General features: G+C 34.3%; 1 protein-coding gene across 1 annotated transcript in view; it reads left to right on the top strand.

The window, feature by feature from the left end:
* The window catches only part of LOC142349250 (UDP-N-acetylglucosamine transferase subunit ALG13-like), a 61,198-nt gene that overhangs the window by 31,470 nt on the left and 9,537 nt on the right, over window positions 1–20,191 (top strand). Inside the window, exon 2 of the mRNA XM_075400686.1 lies at window positions 8,794–8,988. Within this exon, the coding sequence (XP_075256801.1) occupies window positions 8,799–8,988 (190 nt within the window). The 5' untranslated portion in view covers window positions 8,794–8,798. The remainder of the gene's footprint in view (window positions 1–8,793; window positions 8,989–20,191) is intronic.

Here is a 20,191-nt window from a genome sequence, read left to right as displayed (position 1 = left end):
AATGGCTTTTTCGCGCTTGATTTCACGCTTTCTGCGTGACCAAAATTGCGGTTATTCAGAAACAGAATCTGTTCCTAAAACAAAGTTGATTGTAAGAAAACAGATTGTATGGTCCGACAGCCGAGTGGTTAAGGCGACTGGCTGTTAATCCGGAGATCGCCGGTTCGAGACGCGACAGGGAAAATTTTTTTGCACCCAAAAACAACCTCTTTTGAAATAAACTTGTAAGTTTTATAGGCGGCGGCGATAACTATTATCAACTCACTTCTATATCTTTTTCCATCTGTATTTTACGGCACGCAAGTCTATTTCGCAGCTATTCCGGCAATCTGCCGGCTATGTTAAATCAATTTTATTGGAGTGATTTTTGAGGCGGGAAATGAAACGCGTGAAAAAATTTGGAGTGATTTTGTTGCTGAACAAAAGTGAAGAGCGGAGCGAAAAGAGAGTGGTTTTGTTCGTACCGCTGTTTTTGAGAGAGCGAGAAATTGATGTGTCAAAAAATTTTCTCTAAGCGAGCGAAATTTTTTTGTTCACGTGCGGCATTTTAATGCAGTTTCTTTTTGATTAATTTTGGTTAAGAGGGTTGGTTATAATTTTGTTTTAATTTTAGGCTTGTTTCGGTAGTGCTTTGGAGGTTTTTGGATATTCATGTGAATTTTATGATAATACGGAGGTTTTTAATGTATTTTGCTGATTTTCGGGCTAATTTTTGCGTTTTTTGACGATTATTTTGTGTTACTGGCTCAAATGGGTATTGAAGAAACTCCTTCTACTTGAGAAAATTTATGATAACATTTGGTTACAGTTTTGTGGGCAGGAATCATTTTTTTTGTTGAGAAATATGACAAAAAATGGCGAAAATTGGAACTATTTTTTAATAGCCGCACAGCGATAGCTGAGGCTATTATTGGCCTTCTCTTGGTTTTTTTTTTATTTCGTCGTCATGATTTTTGTTACGACCATATGACGTCACAGCCATTTTTTGTTCATTCGTTCATGCAATTTCAACTGAATTGCATGTGTGACGTCATTTTTCGCTCTTAGTGGAGCGAGTTTTTTGTTCATGCGCGTGATTAAATTTTTGGTCACACTTGACTTACCTCACTCTCAAAAATGACTTCCTCACTTTGAAATTGACTTTTATTTACTTTAATTCAAAGAGATAAGGTCAAATGGGTGTGTGTCACTCTAAATGAAGGTTATTTGAGAGCAGCTATTAGAGGCAGCAAAAACTTAAACAGATTTTTAATCAAAATATAACAGATCAGCCTTCAATGAAAAGACGAATTTTTTTGGTCTGTCTTTTTTACTGTTTTTTTAGACTGCCGATCTACGAATCTATTGCGGCTATTTTCTGGCAATCTGCCAGCTATGTTCTTAATTTTTCGTTTTCTGTTTTTAGCTAAGTTTCTTTGCCTATTATGACTTGCCTATTGTTTTGCGAGCATCTGGATACCCTATTGGTTGATGGGAATTGTTGTTTGGATTTATACGCTTTTGAAATTTTAAAAAGTTTGATAACTTTTTCCAGTTTTTCAGTGAAAGTTGTTTTTAAGAGCTTTCTTTTCATAATTTAGCCTAATTTTTTTTTCAAAATTCACATAAGTGGTTTTAGTAAGTACCAGTTGGTTTGATGAAATTAGTTTGGCAGAGATGGTTTTTTCGGGATCTCAATTTATAACAAAATTTGATCAGATTTTTTATCATATTTTAACAGATTTGATTTTATTGTCTTTACTTTTTTTGTTTCATGGTTTTGTTTCGAGATAATCGTAAATTAGTGAAGGCACGTTTTGTTTGATGAGTAGTTGGATGGCGTTTAATTTAATTTTCACTTTGAGTCGTTTCCGGAATTTCTTCCGGCTATGTTTTTTTTGTTACTTTGTCAAACTTTTTTTCGCTTTACCATTTTGCCGCTTTTTCAGCATTTTGCGTGAAATCTTTTTGACTTTTCAAGGCTAGTTTCTCTCTTCTCTCATTCTGCTAAAAGTGAATTTGAACATCAGTTGCTCAGCAAAGCAATTCAAAATGAACATAGTCAGAATAAAAAACTGAAGTCAGAAATAGAAACGGGATAAACCCATAAAGCCCAATTTTAGATGCCCGCTTTTTGAACGTCGTTCCTATAAGTCTTAGTTACCATCTCTTATGCTTATTGGTATTGATAGTAGCCCCTGTAGCATCTCTCTAAGAAACAGAAGTATGTTCAACTAGGAAATGCCATCAAAATAAATCGGACTAAAATGTTTTTGTACAAAAATCTTTTTTTTCGATATCTTCTGTTCTTTCAATCCCAATCATGCTGATTGGAATCAACGGCAACTTTTTTCCGGCAATGTGCCGGGTATGTTTCAGTATCCAAAGTTGACAATTGAAATAGTATCTACCAATATCAGCTCGAAATTTGATGCGATTTCAGAATTTTTTTTTCGTTATATAAAAAGTTCCTTTTTAATAGCCGCACAGCGATAGCTGGGACTTTTATTGGCCTTCTCCTGGTTTTTTCTACAAATCAAAGAATTTGAATTGTATTGGGGCGCTGTCTTTTTTTAAGATCTGTTCACACATTTTCATGATTTTTAAAGTCAAATTGGAGTAGTGATTTTGGTCACGCCGAAACAGGAATTAGAGCGAAAAAGCGAGTGCTTTTGCGGCGTATAATTTTTCCGATCTAATTTTAAAGTAGAGTGAGAAAATGGTGTTTGAACAAAATTTCGCTTTCTAACTAGTGGTTTTTTTGTTCACATGCAGCAATTTCATTTTGATTTTTAACTGTTTTGTCGATTTTTTTGGATCGGATTTTTCTCTAAATGGTTTTCCCAATCCATTCATTGTCCATTCCAGGCCTAGTGTTTTTGTTAGAATCAAATTTACATTTCTAGTGGTTTTTGTTCTGGCTAGCGGCATTTTGACATTGATTTTCTGTTTTTTTTTTATCTGATTTTTTTTAGAAATTATTTTTACAATTCACTCATAGTCCGTACTAGGTCTAGTTTTTGGTTTAGTCAATGAAAATTCTTTGAACTGTAAGTTAGGACTTGTCCTCCTATGTTTTTTATTTCGTCGTCAAGATTTTTGTTACGACCATATGACGTCACAACCACTTCAATTCTGCTTTTTGTTCATCCGTTGGTTCATGCAATTTCAATTGAATTGGCATGAGGTCATTTTTGGCTCTTAGTGGAGCGAGTTTTTTTTCATTCGCGTGATTAATTTTTCGGTCACACTTGACTTCCTCACTTTGAAATTGACTTTTATTTATTTAATTCAAAGAGATAAGGTCAAATGGTTGTGTGTCACTCTAATTGAAGGGTATTTGAGAGCAGCTAATAGATCCAGCAAAAACTTATACAGATTTTAAATCAAAATATAACATCAGCTTTCAATGAAAAGACGAATTTTTTTGGTCGGTCTTTTTTACTGTTGTTTTTTGAAACTGCAGATCTACGAAGCTATTGCGGCTATTTTCTGGCAATATGCCAGCTATGTTATATAATTTTCGCAACTGTTTGATCGCACTTCAATATCTCAAGAGGGCATTTATTTTCAGTAACTTCTACCACTCGTTTACTAAACTTAGTATGTGACGTCCTCTATTACTCTTTTAATATTCGAGAGTCCGCTATTTTTTTTACTGCTCAAATGGAAATTTGAAACGATCATTTTCGCCCTTTTCAAGGTTTTTGCATGTGTTAATGCGTGACGTTTGGTGGCATAATTCTTGATTTTGTGGACTTTATCGCTAATTTGATCAAATTAAAGCTGTGTCATTCTTGCTTCTGTTTGCCTCTTTTGTGCAGCAAGATCTCTGCTAGCTTGTAAGTTAAATGCTGCAGAGATTAAGCAGGAAACAATTGGTTTTTAGGATATAAGTTTGAAGAATTAGAGAAATTTGCGATGGTTTTCTTTTTTTATTTTGGAAGTTTTGGGAGCGTTTTTCACTTCCAATTTTTTTGAGCTCATAGTCATTATTTTTTGAGCTTGGTTCTGCGTCTGCATGACAGTTTTATCATTACAGTTTCTGTTTTGAAAATTTTGACGCCAGACACTCTAGTGGATCGTGGTATTCAACACATTGGCTTTCAATACGCTGATCCTAAAATTTTATACACTTTGATTGCTATTATTTCTATTTCTCTGAATTTGAGAAACTACTTTTAGCTGGTATTTTTCTGACATTATTCAGTTGGTCTGCTGGTCAATAGTTTATGTGTTTCAGGGCTTGTCCTGCTATATTTTGTGTTCGTCAAGATTTTTTTTACGATCATATGACGTCACAGTCACTTCAAATCTGCTATTTTGTTCATCCGTTCATGCAATTCCAACTGAATTGTTTGTGACGTCATTTCTCACTCTTAGTGGAGAGAGTTTTTTGTTCATTCGCGTGGTTAAGTTTTTGGTCACACGTGACTACCTCACTCTCAAAAATGACAGCTTGCGTGTCACTCAAATTAAAGGTTGTTTGAGAGCAGCTAATAGAAGCAGCAATAAGTTAAAAAGATTCTTAATCAAAATATAACATCTCAGCATTTCTTAAAAAAAAGAACTTTGTCTGTTTCTTTTAGTACATTTCTTGAGACTGCAGATCTACGAAGCTATTGCGGCTATTTTCTTGCAAGCTGCAGCTATATTATTCATATTGTTAAGTTCATAATTGTATGCAGAGAAATCAGATTTTCGGTTCCTAGAGGTTTTGTTGACGTGTGGCTAGTAGACTTCTGTTTCACCCTTTTTCTCCAGTTTTGCTTGGGTTTTTGCAAATAGTATTCATGGTTTATTCTTTGGTCGTTCGAGGTTTTGTCTAGTTTCATCCCTCTCCCCGACTGAAACTGGATGCAACAAAATCGGGCACACGCTCTTCGTTCGACAGCAATTTGTCCGATGTCAGTGGGGGTATGGTATGTTCATTCGTGCATGCAATTTTCCGACTGAGTTGTGTACTTGTGAATTCCTTTGTTGATGTGAGTCTTTGCCTTCGATCGAGAGTGACTTTAACTCACTCTCAATGAGATCTTTGATAGCTTTAATTGAACGTGTTAAGGTCAACTGAGGATATCTTATTCTAATGGAAGGTTATTTGAGGAGCTCACAGTTGGACAAATACTTCTGAAAAAAGTCCATTACAGCAATTAGTAAAATTTCTTAATTTTCAGACATTATTTTCATTGGTTTTTTTTAGACTGCAGTTCTAGTCGGAACTATTTTCTAGATGTGTTGACAAATTTGTCTATGTTGACAAATTTGTCAGCTGTGTTGACCAATTTGTCTGACTAGCCGGTGATTGAGCGCCGCTCCGACCAAATTATTTTTGGGCGAATTTTGGAAGCCTATTTGTCAAAGTAATGGGTACTTGTCATTGGTACTGGTCCTCAAAGCGTGTCAGCTGGGAAAATATAACTAGGAAATAGGAAAGTCGGAATACTTTTTTTAACTTAAATTGTTTTTCGACCTGAGCTTCTCGCATCTGGTACAACTATTTTAAATGAATGTTGTGCGTTCGCACATAATATTCCGACCCAGCTCATCCACATTCTTGACTTAATTGGCTACCAAATGAGGAAGAGATAGAAAACTTTCAAAAAACATACAGATCGTTAAACAAACCACTAATGGAATAAAATAATGCCACTTTAGAGGGCCCATGAAACCTCCTGATAGACTACTAGAAAAGACAATCCGAAAACTCAAATAACAAACCTTAATTACGACCAAAATTCGATGTATTTTGTTAAAAAAAAGTAAAATCAAACTCGCATTAGATAAAACCCAAAAAAATCATCCTCTATTTCCTTAGAACAGATATGGGACCTTTCCTCAATGGCACTGGGTAACAGGTGAACAAAAAAGAGCAAAAGCGCGCGAAGTTCAAAAATACGTTTCTATTTCTGAAAAGAATTAATTTCAAAGTGATTAAAATCATTATATATTAACTGAAATTACTAAAATTACTCATTTATATCTCCATAGGAAGCAATTGAGATCTCTCACTATCCAGATTAAGTCATAAGACTACAAAAAGAGGGACAAAAACCGCAAAACTGAAAAGATCAAACTTTGCGCGAAAAAGTCAGTGAAGCCGTTAAAACCATAAGTTTGTCACTAAGAACATTAAAATTTTTCAACAAACATTTTCAAAAGTCATATAACAGACCTAAGATTTCAACTTATAGGGAGGGATTAACTTGCGACACCTCAGGAAGCCGGCTGCGCCTGCTTATAATGAGAATAAGTCGCAAGACTACAAAATAACATTAAATACAGGCAGAAGCCAAAATTTCATAAACAATTTTTACATCACAGCTTTGAAGGCACTATGATTAATAGTAGGATGTTATGTGCAAAAACTGTAAACAATCTATTGCTTCTCATCTGAATATCAAAGGAGCTTCCTTATAAAAGAACTACGTATGAATGACAGGAAAGTATCGAAAACTCGAAATTTTTTGACATTAAATGTTTGAAGCCATCAGTCAAAAGATATAAGCATGAGGGAAATCAATTTTTGAATCAATAAAAGTAGTCGAGACTTGCTATTAATGAGGTGGAGTTACACAATGACAGAATTGAGAGCAAAAGGAGGACAGTCGATAAAATTTATTATTTTAAAAATTCTTTGGAAAGACATTAAAACAATTCGCTAAAAATTGAAATCGTTAAGTAGGTTCAATTATACGTCTTCAGGAAGCAATTGAGACCTATCATTTTCAGGTAAATGTCGTACATCAAAAAGAATGCCAAGCACAGGCAAAAGTGAAAAAACTCCATTAAAATTTGCGAGAACTTGTCTCAGCCCATAAAACAAAGTATTCGTCCAACAATGCTTTCTTTCAATTGGTTTCTTCAATAAAGTGTCAATTCGACAAAGAAACAAAATGAAGGTATGAAATGTGCAATTATAACTAAAAATTGAAAACTCGTAGTATCGAAACCAAGAAACCATTAGTTAAATATAAAACCGATACAAACAATAATTTAAAACTCTCAGGATGTTTATTTTTGCCTGTCTTAACTGATACTACGCGAGAAGTTGAGAGAATTGAGATAAAATAGTGGCAAAGTTCAAAAATACGGACGTTTTCTTAAAATAAATATATTTTAAGTCATAAGAGACATTGGATAACAAAGGAAAGCATTGACTAGGCTCACTTTTAGCTCTTAAATAATCCATTTGGATCTTTGATTGGCAAGACTTTGTCATTGGGCTACAAAAAGTATAACAAATGGAAGCAGAACAAGAAGCCCATAAAATTTTAAGAAAACATTTGCTCAAAGTCATGAAAACCATGAGTTTGACTTTGAAACCATAATATGTTTGTTGGATCTCTTTTTTGTAAATGTTGTCTCTCAGTAATTGAGCCCTGATTTGAAATTATTGTCATTAATTGACATAAAAAACTAGAAATGCCGAAATATTTTGAAAAAAAAGCAGCATCCAAACAAAACCTAAATTTTTACGGTAAGGATCCACAGTCAGATCAAGATCAGCCCTGATTTTGTTGCTTGTCTATGAAAACACTTAATTGCTCAAAATGTTGCGAAATACATCAGTTTTTAAACAAAATTTTCAGTTTAACAAAAATTAATAATACATTTTGTGTAATTATCGAGTTTATATTTGAAACAACTGGCAAAATTATAGTTCCAGAAGCTCTTAAAGCCAGCAAGAGTACTAACAGCTCTGTTTCAGCTTACGAAGGATATATTCGCAGTTTTTAGGTGTCTACGTCCAGCAAGGATAAAGATAGTTTAGCATAAAAAACTACAAATGCCAAAATATTTTAAAAGGCCGCGACCTAATAAAACCTCAAAATTTTTTTTACTGTAATGATCCATGGGGAGATCAAGATCAACCCTGATATTTCTGCGCGTCTAGGAAAACACTTAATTGATCAAAAGATGGCGAAATACATCAGTTTTTGAACAGAATTTTCCAATATATCAAAAATAGTGCATTTTGTATAACTATCGATTTTATATTTGCAAAATCTGCGAAAATTATTTTTCCAGAAGCTCCTAAAGCCTGCAAGAGTACAAGTAGCTTTCTTTTTGAGCATACGAAGGATATGTACGCAGTTTTTAGGTCTCTACGTCCAGCAAGTTCAAAGAAAGTGGGCTAAAAATGCATATTTGGTCCCATTTTTGACGGAAAAAGTCTGCATTTTGAACAATTTTGCACAAAATATAGCCAAAGAACTCGGATCGAACAATTCAATAGTCCTCTTCTATCTTTGAGGATTATACCAATAACACTACCGTTAACAATTTTAATTAATTTTAGCAAAATTGGGGAAAATTTGGTCAAAAATACGGAAAATGTGAATAAAAACAGCGGAATTCCGTGTTCTATTCACAAAAGTTTATGTCTCGATAACTCCCTGTAAGAAACGGGATTCGCAAAAATCTTTTAAATTCCATATTCTACGCTGGACGGGCTTTCTAATTATACCCCTCACAACTCTCTACGATGATTATATCGATCGGCCAATTTTAACTGAACAAAAAAACCCATTTGAGTCTATAGTTCCTCCCCCCTTTAAAGTGGGTCGGAACAATGAAGTCGTATTAGTGTATCTTATTTTGGAGAGATATGTCCAAAATTGGAGAGAGCTCAGTTTGATTATGATTGTGTTTTCTATCACAATTGCAGAAGACAATGAGGTGGTCTTAAGTAGTTTAGCTTTTAGAAGATAAAAATATGAATTTGTTCCCTGTTTTAATAATGGATTTATTTTGCGACGAAATGGATCTATTTTACGAAAAATCGTACAGCTGTTGGCAAAAATTTTAGATGAAATATGAAGGAACAAAAGGGGCTGTTCATTACTGTTGGATCTACTCAATTCGATAAGCTCATGCAAGTTCTGTGCAATGAACAGTCTCAATTTCTCGATTTGCTTTCGAAAAGAGGCTTCCGTTCAATCACTGTTCAATACGGCAAAGGATTACAGCCGAAGTTCGACGATCAAATTCTTCAAAATCATCATTGTATGTAAGAATTGAAATTGTGCGCTAATGCCATGAAGTTTGATTTTTCATGTCCGCCTCATACTTTTGTCGGCATGATACAAAATATCAAAAACGGAAACATATATTTTATGACGTGCGAATTTTTGAAAAAGTTATTCTAACCAGAGTTTTGAAAGTTTTATGCAAACTCAACAACATGATCGCAAAATTATTTTAAAAATTTGTTTGCATAGAAGATTATACTGTTACAGAACTGCACCAGTTTCTTTTTTGGAAGTTTTTTTAGTCTATAAAAAGAGGTTTAAGCCAGCTTAGTCTAAATGAACTTGAAAAATAAAAGGTATGGGATCTGGAGTTTGGTGGTCTTTTTTGGATTAATACTGCTTTTAATTGCAGTCACTCGTAGGGACTCATTGCTTAAAGGATTAAAATTGTTTGCTTAAAGGTTCTGTTAAAGAGTTTTTGTCGTACTTTTTAATTCAAGTTGGGTTTTCTTGAATCGAGACGTTGACGCTCTGTAACAGCATATACGTTTCCTCTTGTTTACAAAGGCTTGGCTGCAAAAAAGAATTTTCGCATAAATTTAGTAAATTAATTTTTTAGTTTTTCTGATCTTAATTGTTTTTACGTCATATCTCAGGCTAACTTAAAGATTTTTTTAAAAAGCTTTTGAGTTATTTTTAGTATAGTAGAATTATTATAGTTCTTGTGTATTCCACAATTTTTTGGGTGATAAAAAATGAAATTCTCTTTGCAACAGTCGATTTGGTTTTTCGAGACCTTTTTAGTGGTATCATATTTGTATCTCTTCGCGCAAGATATCGATCGGCCGAATTTGGCTCAGCAACAATAATTCGGGCTGCGGTAAAGTTCGCAACCTCCATTTCATAAAAGGTTGGAGAATTGATATAACATTAAACCCTATGAATAATTGATAATGTGAATTCAAAATTCCGAAAAGCGTAACCTTAAAAGCTTGCAACAGAATAAAATGTCCGTTAAGCAATGAAAATGTCCGAATTACATTGAAATTGGTATGTCATTTTAATTAATCTGCTTGATACTATTTGAGTAGTTTTTAACAATTTATTTGCTGAGCAATTAGGAACCTAATAAATATATTACAAGTATTTATTAACACGTAAGCCTATTTGAAACCCGAAAAGGCGAGAAGAAGTTTTGAAACCGCAATCTGTCCTCGAGATATAAAAAATTGAAATTTCTCTGTACGGATCTATTTTTTGCACGGGTTTTTAATGGTTCAACTTTGTATCTCCACTAAATATACCAATCGGCCAACATTGGCTTAAAACAAAAAGTCGGATTGTATTGAAGTTCCTGACCCCATTTCATAAAGAGTTGGAAAAATTGTCAAATTTCCAATTATTCGAAAATTTTAATCGCTGTAGGAATTTTAATGATCAACCTCAATCACGAATTAAATTACTCGACGATTTATTGGCTTTCGAATGATACTATATGTGATGCCACGCAGTAATCCAGTTTTCGTAGGTGTGTAATGTTTGTTTTTCTTTGTGGTTTTCTGGATCTTTTCCGTTTGTGCCCCCCCCCAGTACGTTATGCTCCCCCCCCCCCCCGTGACAGAGCACGTGTCATTACATAGTAAATCATTATGTAAAAATTTTGCACGTGCGTCTGGGGGTTGCAAATAATATGCACCCACTAAGCTGGGGGGCACAAACGGAAAAGATCCGGTTTTGTTTTCAGTAGTAATAGAGTGAGTGATAGTCCCCGGGGGGGGGGGTGAGGACCCCATGTATTAAGATTGGTTATAGCGTCGATTTCCAAGAAATGGGGTCCTCACCCCCTTTTTAGGATGTGCATGTTTTAAGATTAGGTATAGCGGTCTCAATGTATTAAGATAGGGTATAGGTTGCATGTATTAAGATTAGGCTCCATGTATTAAGATTGGGTATAGCCGCCATGTATTAAGATTAGGTATAGCCGCCATGTAATAAGATTGGGTATAGCCGCCATGTATTAAGATTAGGTATAGCCGCCATGTAATAAGATTGGGTATAGCCGCCATGTATTAAGATTAGCTATAGCGGACGACATGTATTAAGATTAGTTATAGCGGTAGACATGTATTAAGATTAGTTATAGCGGTCGACATGTATTAAGATTAGTTATAGCGGTCGACATGTATTAAGATTAGTTATAGCGGTCGACATGTATTAAGATTAGCTATAGCGGTTGACATGTTTTAAAATTATTTATATCCGCTGACATATATTAAGATTAGGGGTATTTTTTGAAAAATTGTTGAGATTTTTGTACATTTTTACGCCGTTTTTTCAATAATTTCTAAATACTCTCTTCTGATTGGTTAAAAATGACAGCTTTTTTAAAAAAAAACTGAATTGAAAAAGTTATAAATAACAGACACAGTATAAATTATGCACATCAAAATACAAAATCACTCGAACATTTACATTAAATTGGTATAAATTGTTATTAAAATAAGTGAAAACCGAGGTACATTTAGCCGAGTGGGTTAATAAAGTCGACAAAAAGGAAAAACTTGCGTAGCTAACTGAGTAAAAGGTACAATTGTTAAAAACTAATGTCGACTTTATTGGGCACCAGCTTAGTGTATACCCCAGTAACCAAATTTACATATAATTACTAATAAAATTTAGTACATGCACATCATGAACATTGTTCAAGTTTGTTTGTAAAAATTTAAATAGATGAAAAGCAGCATAAATAGTGTAGAATCCACACAAGTTTTCCATTTTCTGGAGTGGTCTGTGTATCATTTTCTGATACTTTTTATTCAAAAATTTGTAATGTGTGATTGATCGTGCTAGAGAATCCGCATAGTAATAGTTCCTATTGAGGCGACCAATCATTATCCAATGTTCACCAGCTTCACTGCTTGGGGAAGTGTTGATGATTGCAAAAGTAAATTTGGGCAAATTTGGGACAAAATCTGCTGGAAAGGATCCAATATACCGGAATTTAAGCTCTGGAATACGTTCAATAATGTCACGAAGTGAGGTGTTATCCATGACAAATAAGTTTTCTTTTCTTTATCTCACAAGCTCCGCTTGTACAAGGATTCCTGACAGAGCAATCAAGTTGAAAACTTTCGTTCTGTTGAGAGAAGCAACAATCTTTGGATTTTGTGATTTTGTCAACCGTTTCGTCCTGGGTGCTGGGATGAAACAAAACGATAATTATAAAAAGTCCAAGGAAAATTAGCAAAGGAATATAAATATATATATTTGAAGTTAGTCTTCCCCAGTTCACATCCATTAGTTAATTAACAATTGATGTAGAGAACAACAGCTAGATAGAGAGGTTAAGCCTACAAATGTTCCAACAAAGTACATAAAATTGAAAAAATGATGAAAAATTATTAGACATTTTTAGCAACAGTCCCAAACTGATCAATTTTGACAGTGGACATCCTTTCTCCCAGAACAATGATTTCTGTTACGTTTCTTAGTGAACGATCAAAAAACATTTCCAATCGAATACTTTCTCCACTGAGTTCAGGATAATGAATATTTTCGCCAGCATCTTGAAGTGAAGTGAGATCAAATACAAGTATGTAGTGGTTCTGAAACTGATGATTCGGTAACGCAGGAATTTCCTCGTTAAAATTCATTGCTTTCATTGTTGTTACGTATGCTCTACAGTCATTAGTTGTATCAAGCGATACTATAGCTCTACCTCCGCGAACAATTCTAAGTTCTCGCAAACCAAATTTCTGATAATGGAAAGGATTTTCTTGAAAATGTCCTGTGAATGCCGAATTGGTGTTCATCGCAATAGCTACTCTTCTGATTGGAGCATTGTTAAAAACATTTTCCTGAATAAACTGGTTCTGTCCTGAGGGAATAATAAATGTACGTGCAATGGTTTCCATAAAGTTGTAACAAGCAGGTTGATGAGTTAATTAGTTAATTGGTATTTGATAGTCTGGTGATACACTTCGTTAACAACCACGCGTCGTGTAAATAAGGAACAGTCAAGAACCTTAAGGGAAACGTGAGGATTGTAGGAAATCATGTAAAAATTAGGTCTTGCACGAATCAATTTCAATCTGACTTTTGTATTTGGAAGCAGTAACTTTTCACATTGAAACAGGTCAATAGCTAATTTACCGTAGTAAGTGCTTCCATTTTTTAGCAGAAGTTCTTCCTCTCGCTCTATAAACGGGCTCTTCTCATAATCACTGGGTTCTTTTTCAAATTCGTATCCATGACAAGCCAAAATGCCTTCATTATTTCTCGTTGAAGCATTAAATTCATTGGAAATTAAAGCCTTGTGTCCATAGAGACCATTTGAGTTGTACACTTGTTGATTGTTCAGATACACTTCACAATTGGAGAAGAGTGAGTGTAAAATATTGTTGACATGAGTTAGATAATGTAAATCGTCATCTGTGAAAGACATACCCATATCTGGTTTTCCATGCTCATCTTTTTTCATAAAGTCATCAAACAATCTTCCCTTTTGTAGTCCAACTTTGATTTGAAGGTGGATATCTCTCATATCAAGATAGATGCTTCTATCTGTTTCAAATTCAAATTCAATGCTGCTTTCATCCAGTGAAGTACTAGGATAAACTTCTTGAACATGAGAAGACTCAATTGGTTCCAAAACAGGAATTTTGTCAAAAATCTCCAAGCAAGAGTTTGTAAAGTGTCCATATCGAAAATTGGAATCGTTTGTTGATCTGGAATTCATTTTAGATTAGCAAATATATCTTTTCTCGTTCGACGACGTCGACTGATTTTTGGAGGTGATCTACGAATAATGCGACGTTTTCTTGTTTTTCCTGCACCTAGCTGTTTACGTAAAGTTTTCTTCCCAACATCAGCAGCGACAGATTTGAGTTTTTTCTTCCCAGTCAAAACATTTCCAATTTCAGGAGCAGCCATTTCAATTAAATCAGCTCCCACTCTTTTTGCTGCTGGGACAACATATCGTCTCAAAAACGGAATTGCTGTCCTCCCAATTGTTTGCGCTAAAGCTCCAAAACCCCTACCCCTTTGTCTGGCATATCCGCGAAAATACGGTAAATCACTATCAGCAACCATTTTTTACAGTCTTAATTCTAAAAATGATTTTCAGAAGTTTTTCTAAACATTAGTACTGCTCTAGTTACTCCAACAGAGTTGAAAGGTACTTTTTCACCATAAGAGTCTCGGAGCTCTATTTTTATGCTGTGGAATGAATTTTTCAGAATTTTTTTAAACTGTAGGTTTGGAAAATTTTGATAATTCATGTATTGGCCAGTTGAGATGATGTCTCCATTCTTAACCTTTGATATAAAAGGAATGCATCGTAAAAGAGCAGCTTTTGTATCACCCACAATGTTGTATTCAACAATATCACTATATATCATCAATGTATGTATTCGTACAATGTCATATGGGAACTTGGGAAAATGTGGACCAGCACCACTCATGAAAACACCCATCCCATAAACAGCTTCTTCACATCCAAAGACATGACAAAGATCAGCACTAAATATAACAAGTAAAGAATTCTCATTGGGAAGACTCAAAGAAATTCGCTGTGTAATTTTGTTAACGTGTAATCTGATTGGTGTTTTTTCATACTTTTCTCGTTCCTGAACTTTTTTGTTCATTTCGTTTACAATATCAGAGATCGAAGGATATAGACCTGGATCAAGTGTGTAATAGTCTGATGGTTTTGTATTCGGTTTTGCTTCATCTAAATAGAAAAATTTCCCTTCCGTGATGTTTTGGTACAAGGAAGGATAAGATAGTTCTGTAATTGCAACCTCCCATTCTCCTTCGAGATTAATTTGTTCCGGAAGAAAGTTTGTAAAAGAACTTAATGTATTATTTGGATAACAATCAAAGGAAGCATTCGAAACCAACTCTACAGTAAAAGAATTCATATCTAAATGATACACTTTGCAAGCTCTTGTTCATAAAATTTGCCTAGAATTTCATCACCTTGTTCTCCATGAAGGTTATAGGTTGGTGGTTTCAAAGTCGCAATTTTAACAATTTCAAAAATTTCACTTGTGAATTGAGACTTGTAACCTTTTCTAAATGGGATATCGTACTTGGAGATTCGAACTTTGTCTCCAATTTTAAAGCGTGGTTTTTTGTACTCAATAATAGGGTTTTTGTAAAAAATTGACAAAAAATCTGAATTTTTAACGTTTTTGGGGGATTTACCTATAGATCTGTTAACTCTTGTATTCATAGTGTTAACAAAACTATCCATTTTGTGAACGTATTTATCACCGTTTTCCTCCATGTAGCGATAAATAATGTTTTTTAAAGATCTAATTGCTCTTTCTGCTACAGCAGCTTTTGTTTCACTTCTTGTAGAGTAGATTTTGATGTCTCTACTCTTGCAAAATTTTTTGAATTCTCCCCCGAACTCAGTACCTTGATCAACCCAAACTCTATCAGGTTTAGTGTTCTTCCTTAACATTTTTTTAAAGGCAGCTACAGCATCAGAGGCATATTTTGACTTCATTGATTGAACACGGACCAGGCGAGAAAAGACGTCAACACATATCAATAAGTATTTCACACCGTTATTAAATTCAGACAATTTATCCATAAAAGCCAAATCAAGACACCAAATCTCATTGATACGTTTTGCAAAAGCAGGTAATCTTTTGAAATGTCGAATTGCTCGTCTAAATTTAGTGTAAGAATTCTTTCTGTATAAAAAATCAGTAACCTTCTTCTTTGACAACCCACTGGCTTTCTGAAGGTTTTGAACTGAACCATATGCGGCTTTTCCTTCCCTGTACAACCTCTGTAGCTTGGCTTTTTCAGATTTGGAAAGGGATCCAGCTTCCTCGTTCTTTGCTTTTGGCATCTTTATTTAAAATTTTATGTGGATTTATGCCGATTGCGTCAAGAATTGTGTAATAAATATCGGGACATTCAACGTTTTTCTTCTTCAGAGCGTATACAAAATCGACAAATGCAACGTTTGTATCTCTTCCGTCTAACAAAATGGAGTCAGATAGGGATAGTTTAATGCGAGGTGAATTTAAAATTTCATTGATAAGTGATTCGTTGCTAGAAGACTTTGTTTTAGCGTTAACTTTTCTATAAACAGTTTCCAAATTTTTTGGAACCGAATCCTGTTTTTCGTTATATTTGTCCAATCTTTGAGGTGATAACCTGATTTTTTGATTATAAAGTTGTTGAGGAATCAAAACAAACTGATCCATTTCAAGAGAGACGATTAATGATTGACGGAGTTAAAATTGATATAAGACTGATGCCTTTTTTAGAACTCAGAATCTGTCTTCTTTTACTGAGACTTGTTCTTTTTAAAATAAGAAGATGAATTTCTTCTCTGAACTTTAAAACTTCTTGTTTTTGAATTTCTCTTAGCTCTCCTCTTAGAAGGTTTACTATGCACTCGTTTAGAAACTGGATAAAGTCTTTGGGACAATTTTTGAGAAAAGTTATTTTGAAGCTCTGGGAATATTTCTGGAACGCGATCAGAGTAGAGAGATGTTGTGTGCTCATCGTTCAAAAATGTAACCTGTTGCTTGCTTTGAGGTAGGAAAAATAAAGATGGTGTTGAACCACTGTTAGTACAGTATCTCAGAGAGTCGACTGTTTTTGGAGTCAAGTCAATAAGTAAATGACCATAGGGAACTGAAGTTGCTGTGGTATACCAGTCTTTTAGTTGAGATCCCAGTCCCAACTGTTGACTGAGCGTGTTTATTTGTAGGACGTCTCTGGGTGATTTGAATAAAACAATATGGGTGTTCTGTAGTTCAATATCCCTTCCTAGTCGGCTTTGATGAAAGAGATTGTGCTTTATGTACACTGTACTTAAACCTTTATGTCTACCAGCAGTTGCTATTTTTACAAATTCTTTAGAACTAGAAATTTCTTCACAAGAGTCATCAAAAATAAGTAAATACTTTGTTCCATTATTAGGTAAATTTTGTATCAACTCAAAATCAACACCTTGAACGAACTCAATGTTTTTTATATTTTTTGACATTAGTCCGTAAAGAGATTGATAGTGTTGATAAAAATAGTAAATTTTGTCAAATTCTGGTTGAAAAGTTCCAAAAACTAACCAATCATGGATGAGTTGGGATTTCCCAGATCCACTTGGTCCAACCAATGAAATAAAAACTCGTTCCTTCGTGGAAATTATTTTGTTCATAATTTTGGAGAAGGTAAAATATATCCAACTGTACTCGACAAAATGGCGATCCAAACTGTTGTCTCCTCACAAGTCTCAGCTAATGTAATTCTTACGATACAACAAGCTAAAATCAATAGTATGACAAAGAACTGGGACAAAAAAACTACTAAAGACCGGTTACACGTCTGTCCAAAACATTTCCAAGATTAACGTTCTTGATTATTGTCATCAAAGACAAAATTACCTAATTGAAGCCCCTTATCAGTGTGATCAGTCATTTATACGCTATCTTCTTCCCTAGGGATAAAGGAACTGTGCAACTGAATTGAAACGTAAACAACGAAAAAAATGCCAAAAATAATAAAAAGATAAGTGAACTAAACATAACACACAACCAAATTATTGTTCCCTCAGATGAATCAGTGAGAAAAAGCATCAATATTGAAAAAAGTACCAAAGTTAGGAGCAAGACTGTGAAAGAATAATAAAGTATGGGAACACAGTATTTGTAGATATTTTTTGACCAACTCATTCTCTTATACTAATTTCAGAGGAAAAAAAATTACAAATAAAAATGATAAATTACAATCACAAATACAAACATTAAATATTATCAAAATAATTTAAAGTCCATATCCCATAAACGTAAGCCTTCTTTTCTGCACAATGAAGAGTCTTCTTGTGTCGATAGGGGTAGTTGCTGCAATTCCATTCAACATCCTTGTTTTCTAATAGTTTGGAAGCCTTCGGACAACCAAGATCATCAAGATTTTCCACATCCCTACACAAGTAGGGTGATAAAATTTTGCATTTTTCAAGTCCTTTAGCAAAGTACTCTGTTGTTGGTGAGCAATGTTGATGTATAATAAAAGCCAACTCAGAATAATCAAGCTTTCCATGGTTCCAATTTATACCGTGCATATTTTTTGTATTCCATTTTGCTTGAAAAGTCGGCTTGTAGTCTTTAGGTGGGAGAAAACTGTATCCAAGTACAATTCCGTCCTTAAAGATTCCCAACTCTTTGATAATTTTTCCTTCTAAGCATTCAATATCTAGTACAACGAGAGGCATTCTTTCTTCTGGGATGATTTTTCAAAAAATGATCAACAGTCTAGCATTTTGAAAATACGTGGATGACAAATTTTTATAAAGATACAAAAGAACAGACCAGTAATGTGACCCAAGAGACATGAGCTCGGAAATTGAGGTAACATGTAACAATAACCCGGTCCTTGGTTTGTAGTTGCTTTAACCGCTCCAGCAGAATCGTGTAAAATTGCATGTAAACGAAACACTTTCGATCTTGCTAGGAAAAAGTCCAGAATTGAATTACCGTATCCAATAAGTCCTCCGTGGGGGAAGTTTTGGTCAATTTTCTCCAAATCAATGTTTTGATCCCAAATTTTACATGCAGCCAGGAAACAGTTTTTTCGTTTTTCGTTGTTGGGAAACATTGGAAAAATACTACTGTAACAATTAAAAATGTTTAGAAGTGTGACAATATCCATCAATTGTTTTCTTTATTTATCTAAAGTGATACTGGTCTTTTTGAAAGTCTCTACATAAGAAAGGAGGTCAGGGAGATGTTCCAATAATTTTTTGTATTCCTCCTTTTCTAGTTCAATTTTTGTCAAAAAACTCCATTGAACTCCGTTCCAACGATGTTGTGAAATGGAAATTTCGTGTTTATCAGATTGATATATTAAAGTAGTGCGTCGTAATCCGTTATGAATAACCCACTTTAATTCTGAAAAATTGGACTCACTGTCAAGTTTATCAATTTTGGGAAAATTTAGAGCTTCAAGAACTGTATAAGAAGACTTTTTTAGTTCGTAGTGAAGTCTAACGTGGAATACTTTAGATTTATTTCTTAGACTCAGAAAAATATTTCTGGAGGAACCAATATTCCAACTCATTTTCAGTTTGAAAAAAAGAAAAATGATTCAAATAGTATGAATTAAAAAGACAAATACATTATAAAATTACACATTTATTGAAATGTACATTGTCGAATATTAGAAAAGTCCTTCAGATTTTGTATCAACTCCTTGAATTCATCCAGAGTGTAGCTGACATAAGTCACTTGTTTGAACTCGTTGTTCTCCTTTCGACAAAAAAGTCGAATTTGTACATAAGTTGAAGCTGGGTTGTCCTTGATGTATTGGAGGAAAGTAACATAGAGTCTGCGATTTCGTCCAATGCTAACCTCTCTCACTTTGTGACACTGTTCCAGCACGTGATCCATTCCTATGTTTTTGTCGAATTGGGGTTGGTTTTCTCTCATCTCCAGTTCTCCATTGAGAAGATCCTCCTTGAGGAAGCAGAATTTCTTAAACTCATAGTCCCCAATTCGCAGTTGCTGGTACTTTTCAAAAGTCCCAGAATTGTCTTTTCTAAAGACTTGGAAGGTTGGTTCAGTATAAAGTTGTCCGTTTCTTGAAATCTGGGACATAGTAAATCTCCCAAATCTTTTCGAATTGGAACCAAAGTCCATATAAAAAGGAACCGAATCAGTCCCTGGTTTTGGCGAGGATTGAGTGTACATTGAAGGAGCACTCGAAAGAAAAGGTGATACTTTAGAGAGAGACATTTCAACAACTTGAGCTTAGAGTGAAAGAGAAAATAAATGATGTATTTGTACGCAATTCCTCTCAATAACTTAAAATTTCCTTTTATGGTAATGATGTCATGTATACCCATAAAAGGTATGCTAAATGACGTTATTTCCTTATTGGGTAATCTATTCGGAAATCTTGAGGTTCGCAAATTTTTTAACCAGAATTTCAAACGGGTCCTGGTGTTTAGCTCGTCTGTGTTGCATTAAAGAAAAATAGTGCTTGAAATATTTTGAACAAGTATAACAACGAATTTTTTTAGCCTTCTGTTTCTTGAACTGTATCATTTCGAAAATGGCTTTTTATGGAAACAGAACTTGTTACCTCTAAAAATAGAAATTACGTTACCGTAATTTTTGTTTCCATATATAGGTTCTATAGTGTTATCCCAATATAGAAATGGCAGCAATAATGTGTCAGGTTTTACCTCAATTTTACAGAGATTTTAATGACAA

This window comes from Convolutriloba macropyga, chromosome 11, assembly GCF_964194025.1.
Source record: "Convolutriloba macropyga chromosome 11, txConMacr16.3, whole genome shotgun sequence".
NCBI classification, from domain to species: domain Eukaryota; kingdom Metazoa; phylum Xenacoelomorpha; order Acoela; family Convolutidae; genus Convolutriloba; species Convolutriloba macropyga.
This window is presented reverse-complemented; position numbering and strand designations above follow the sequence as displayed.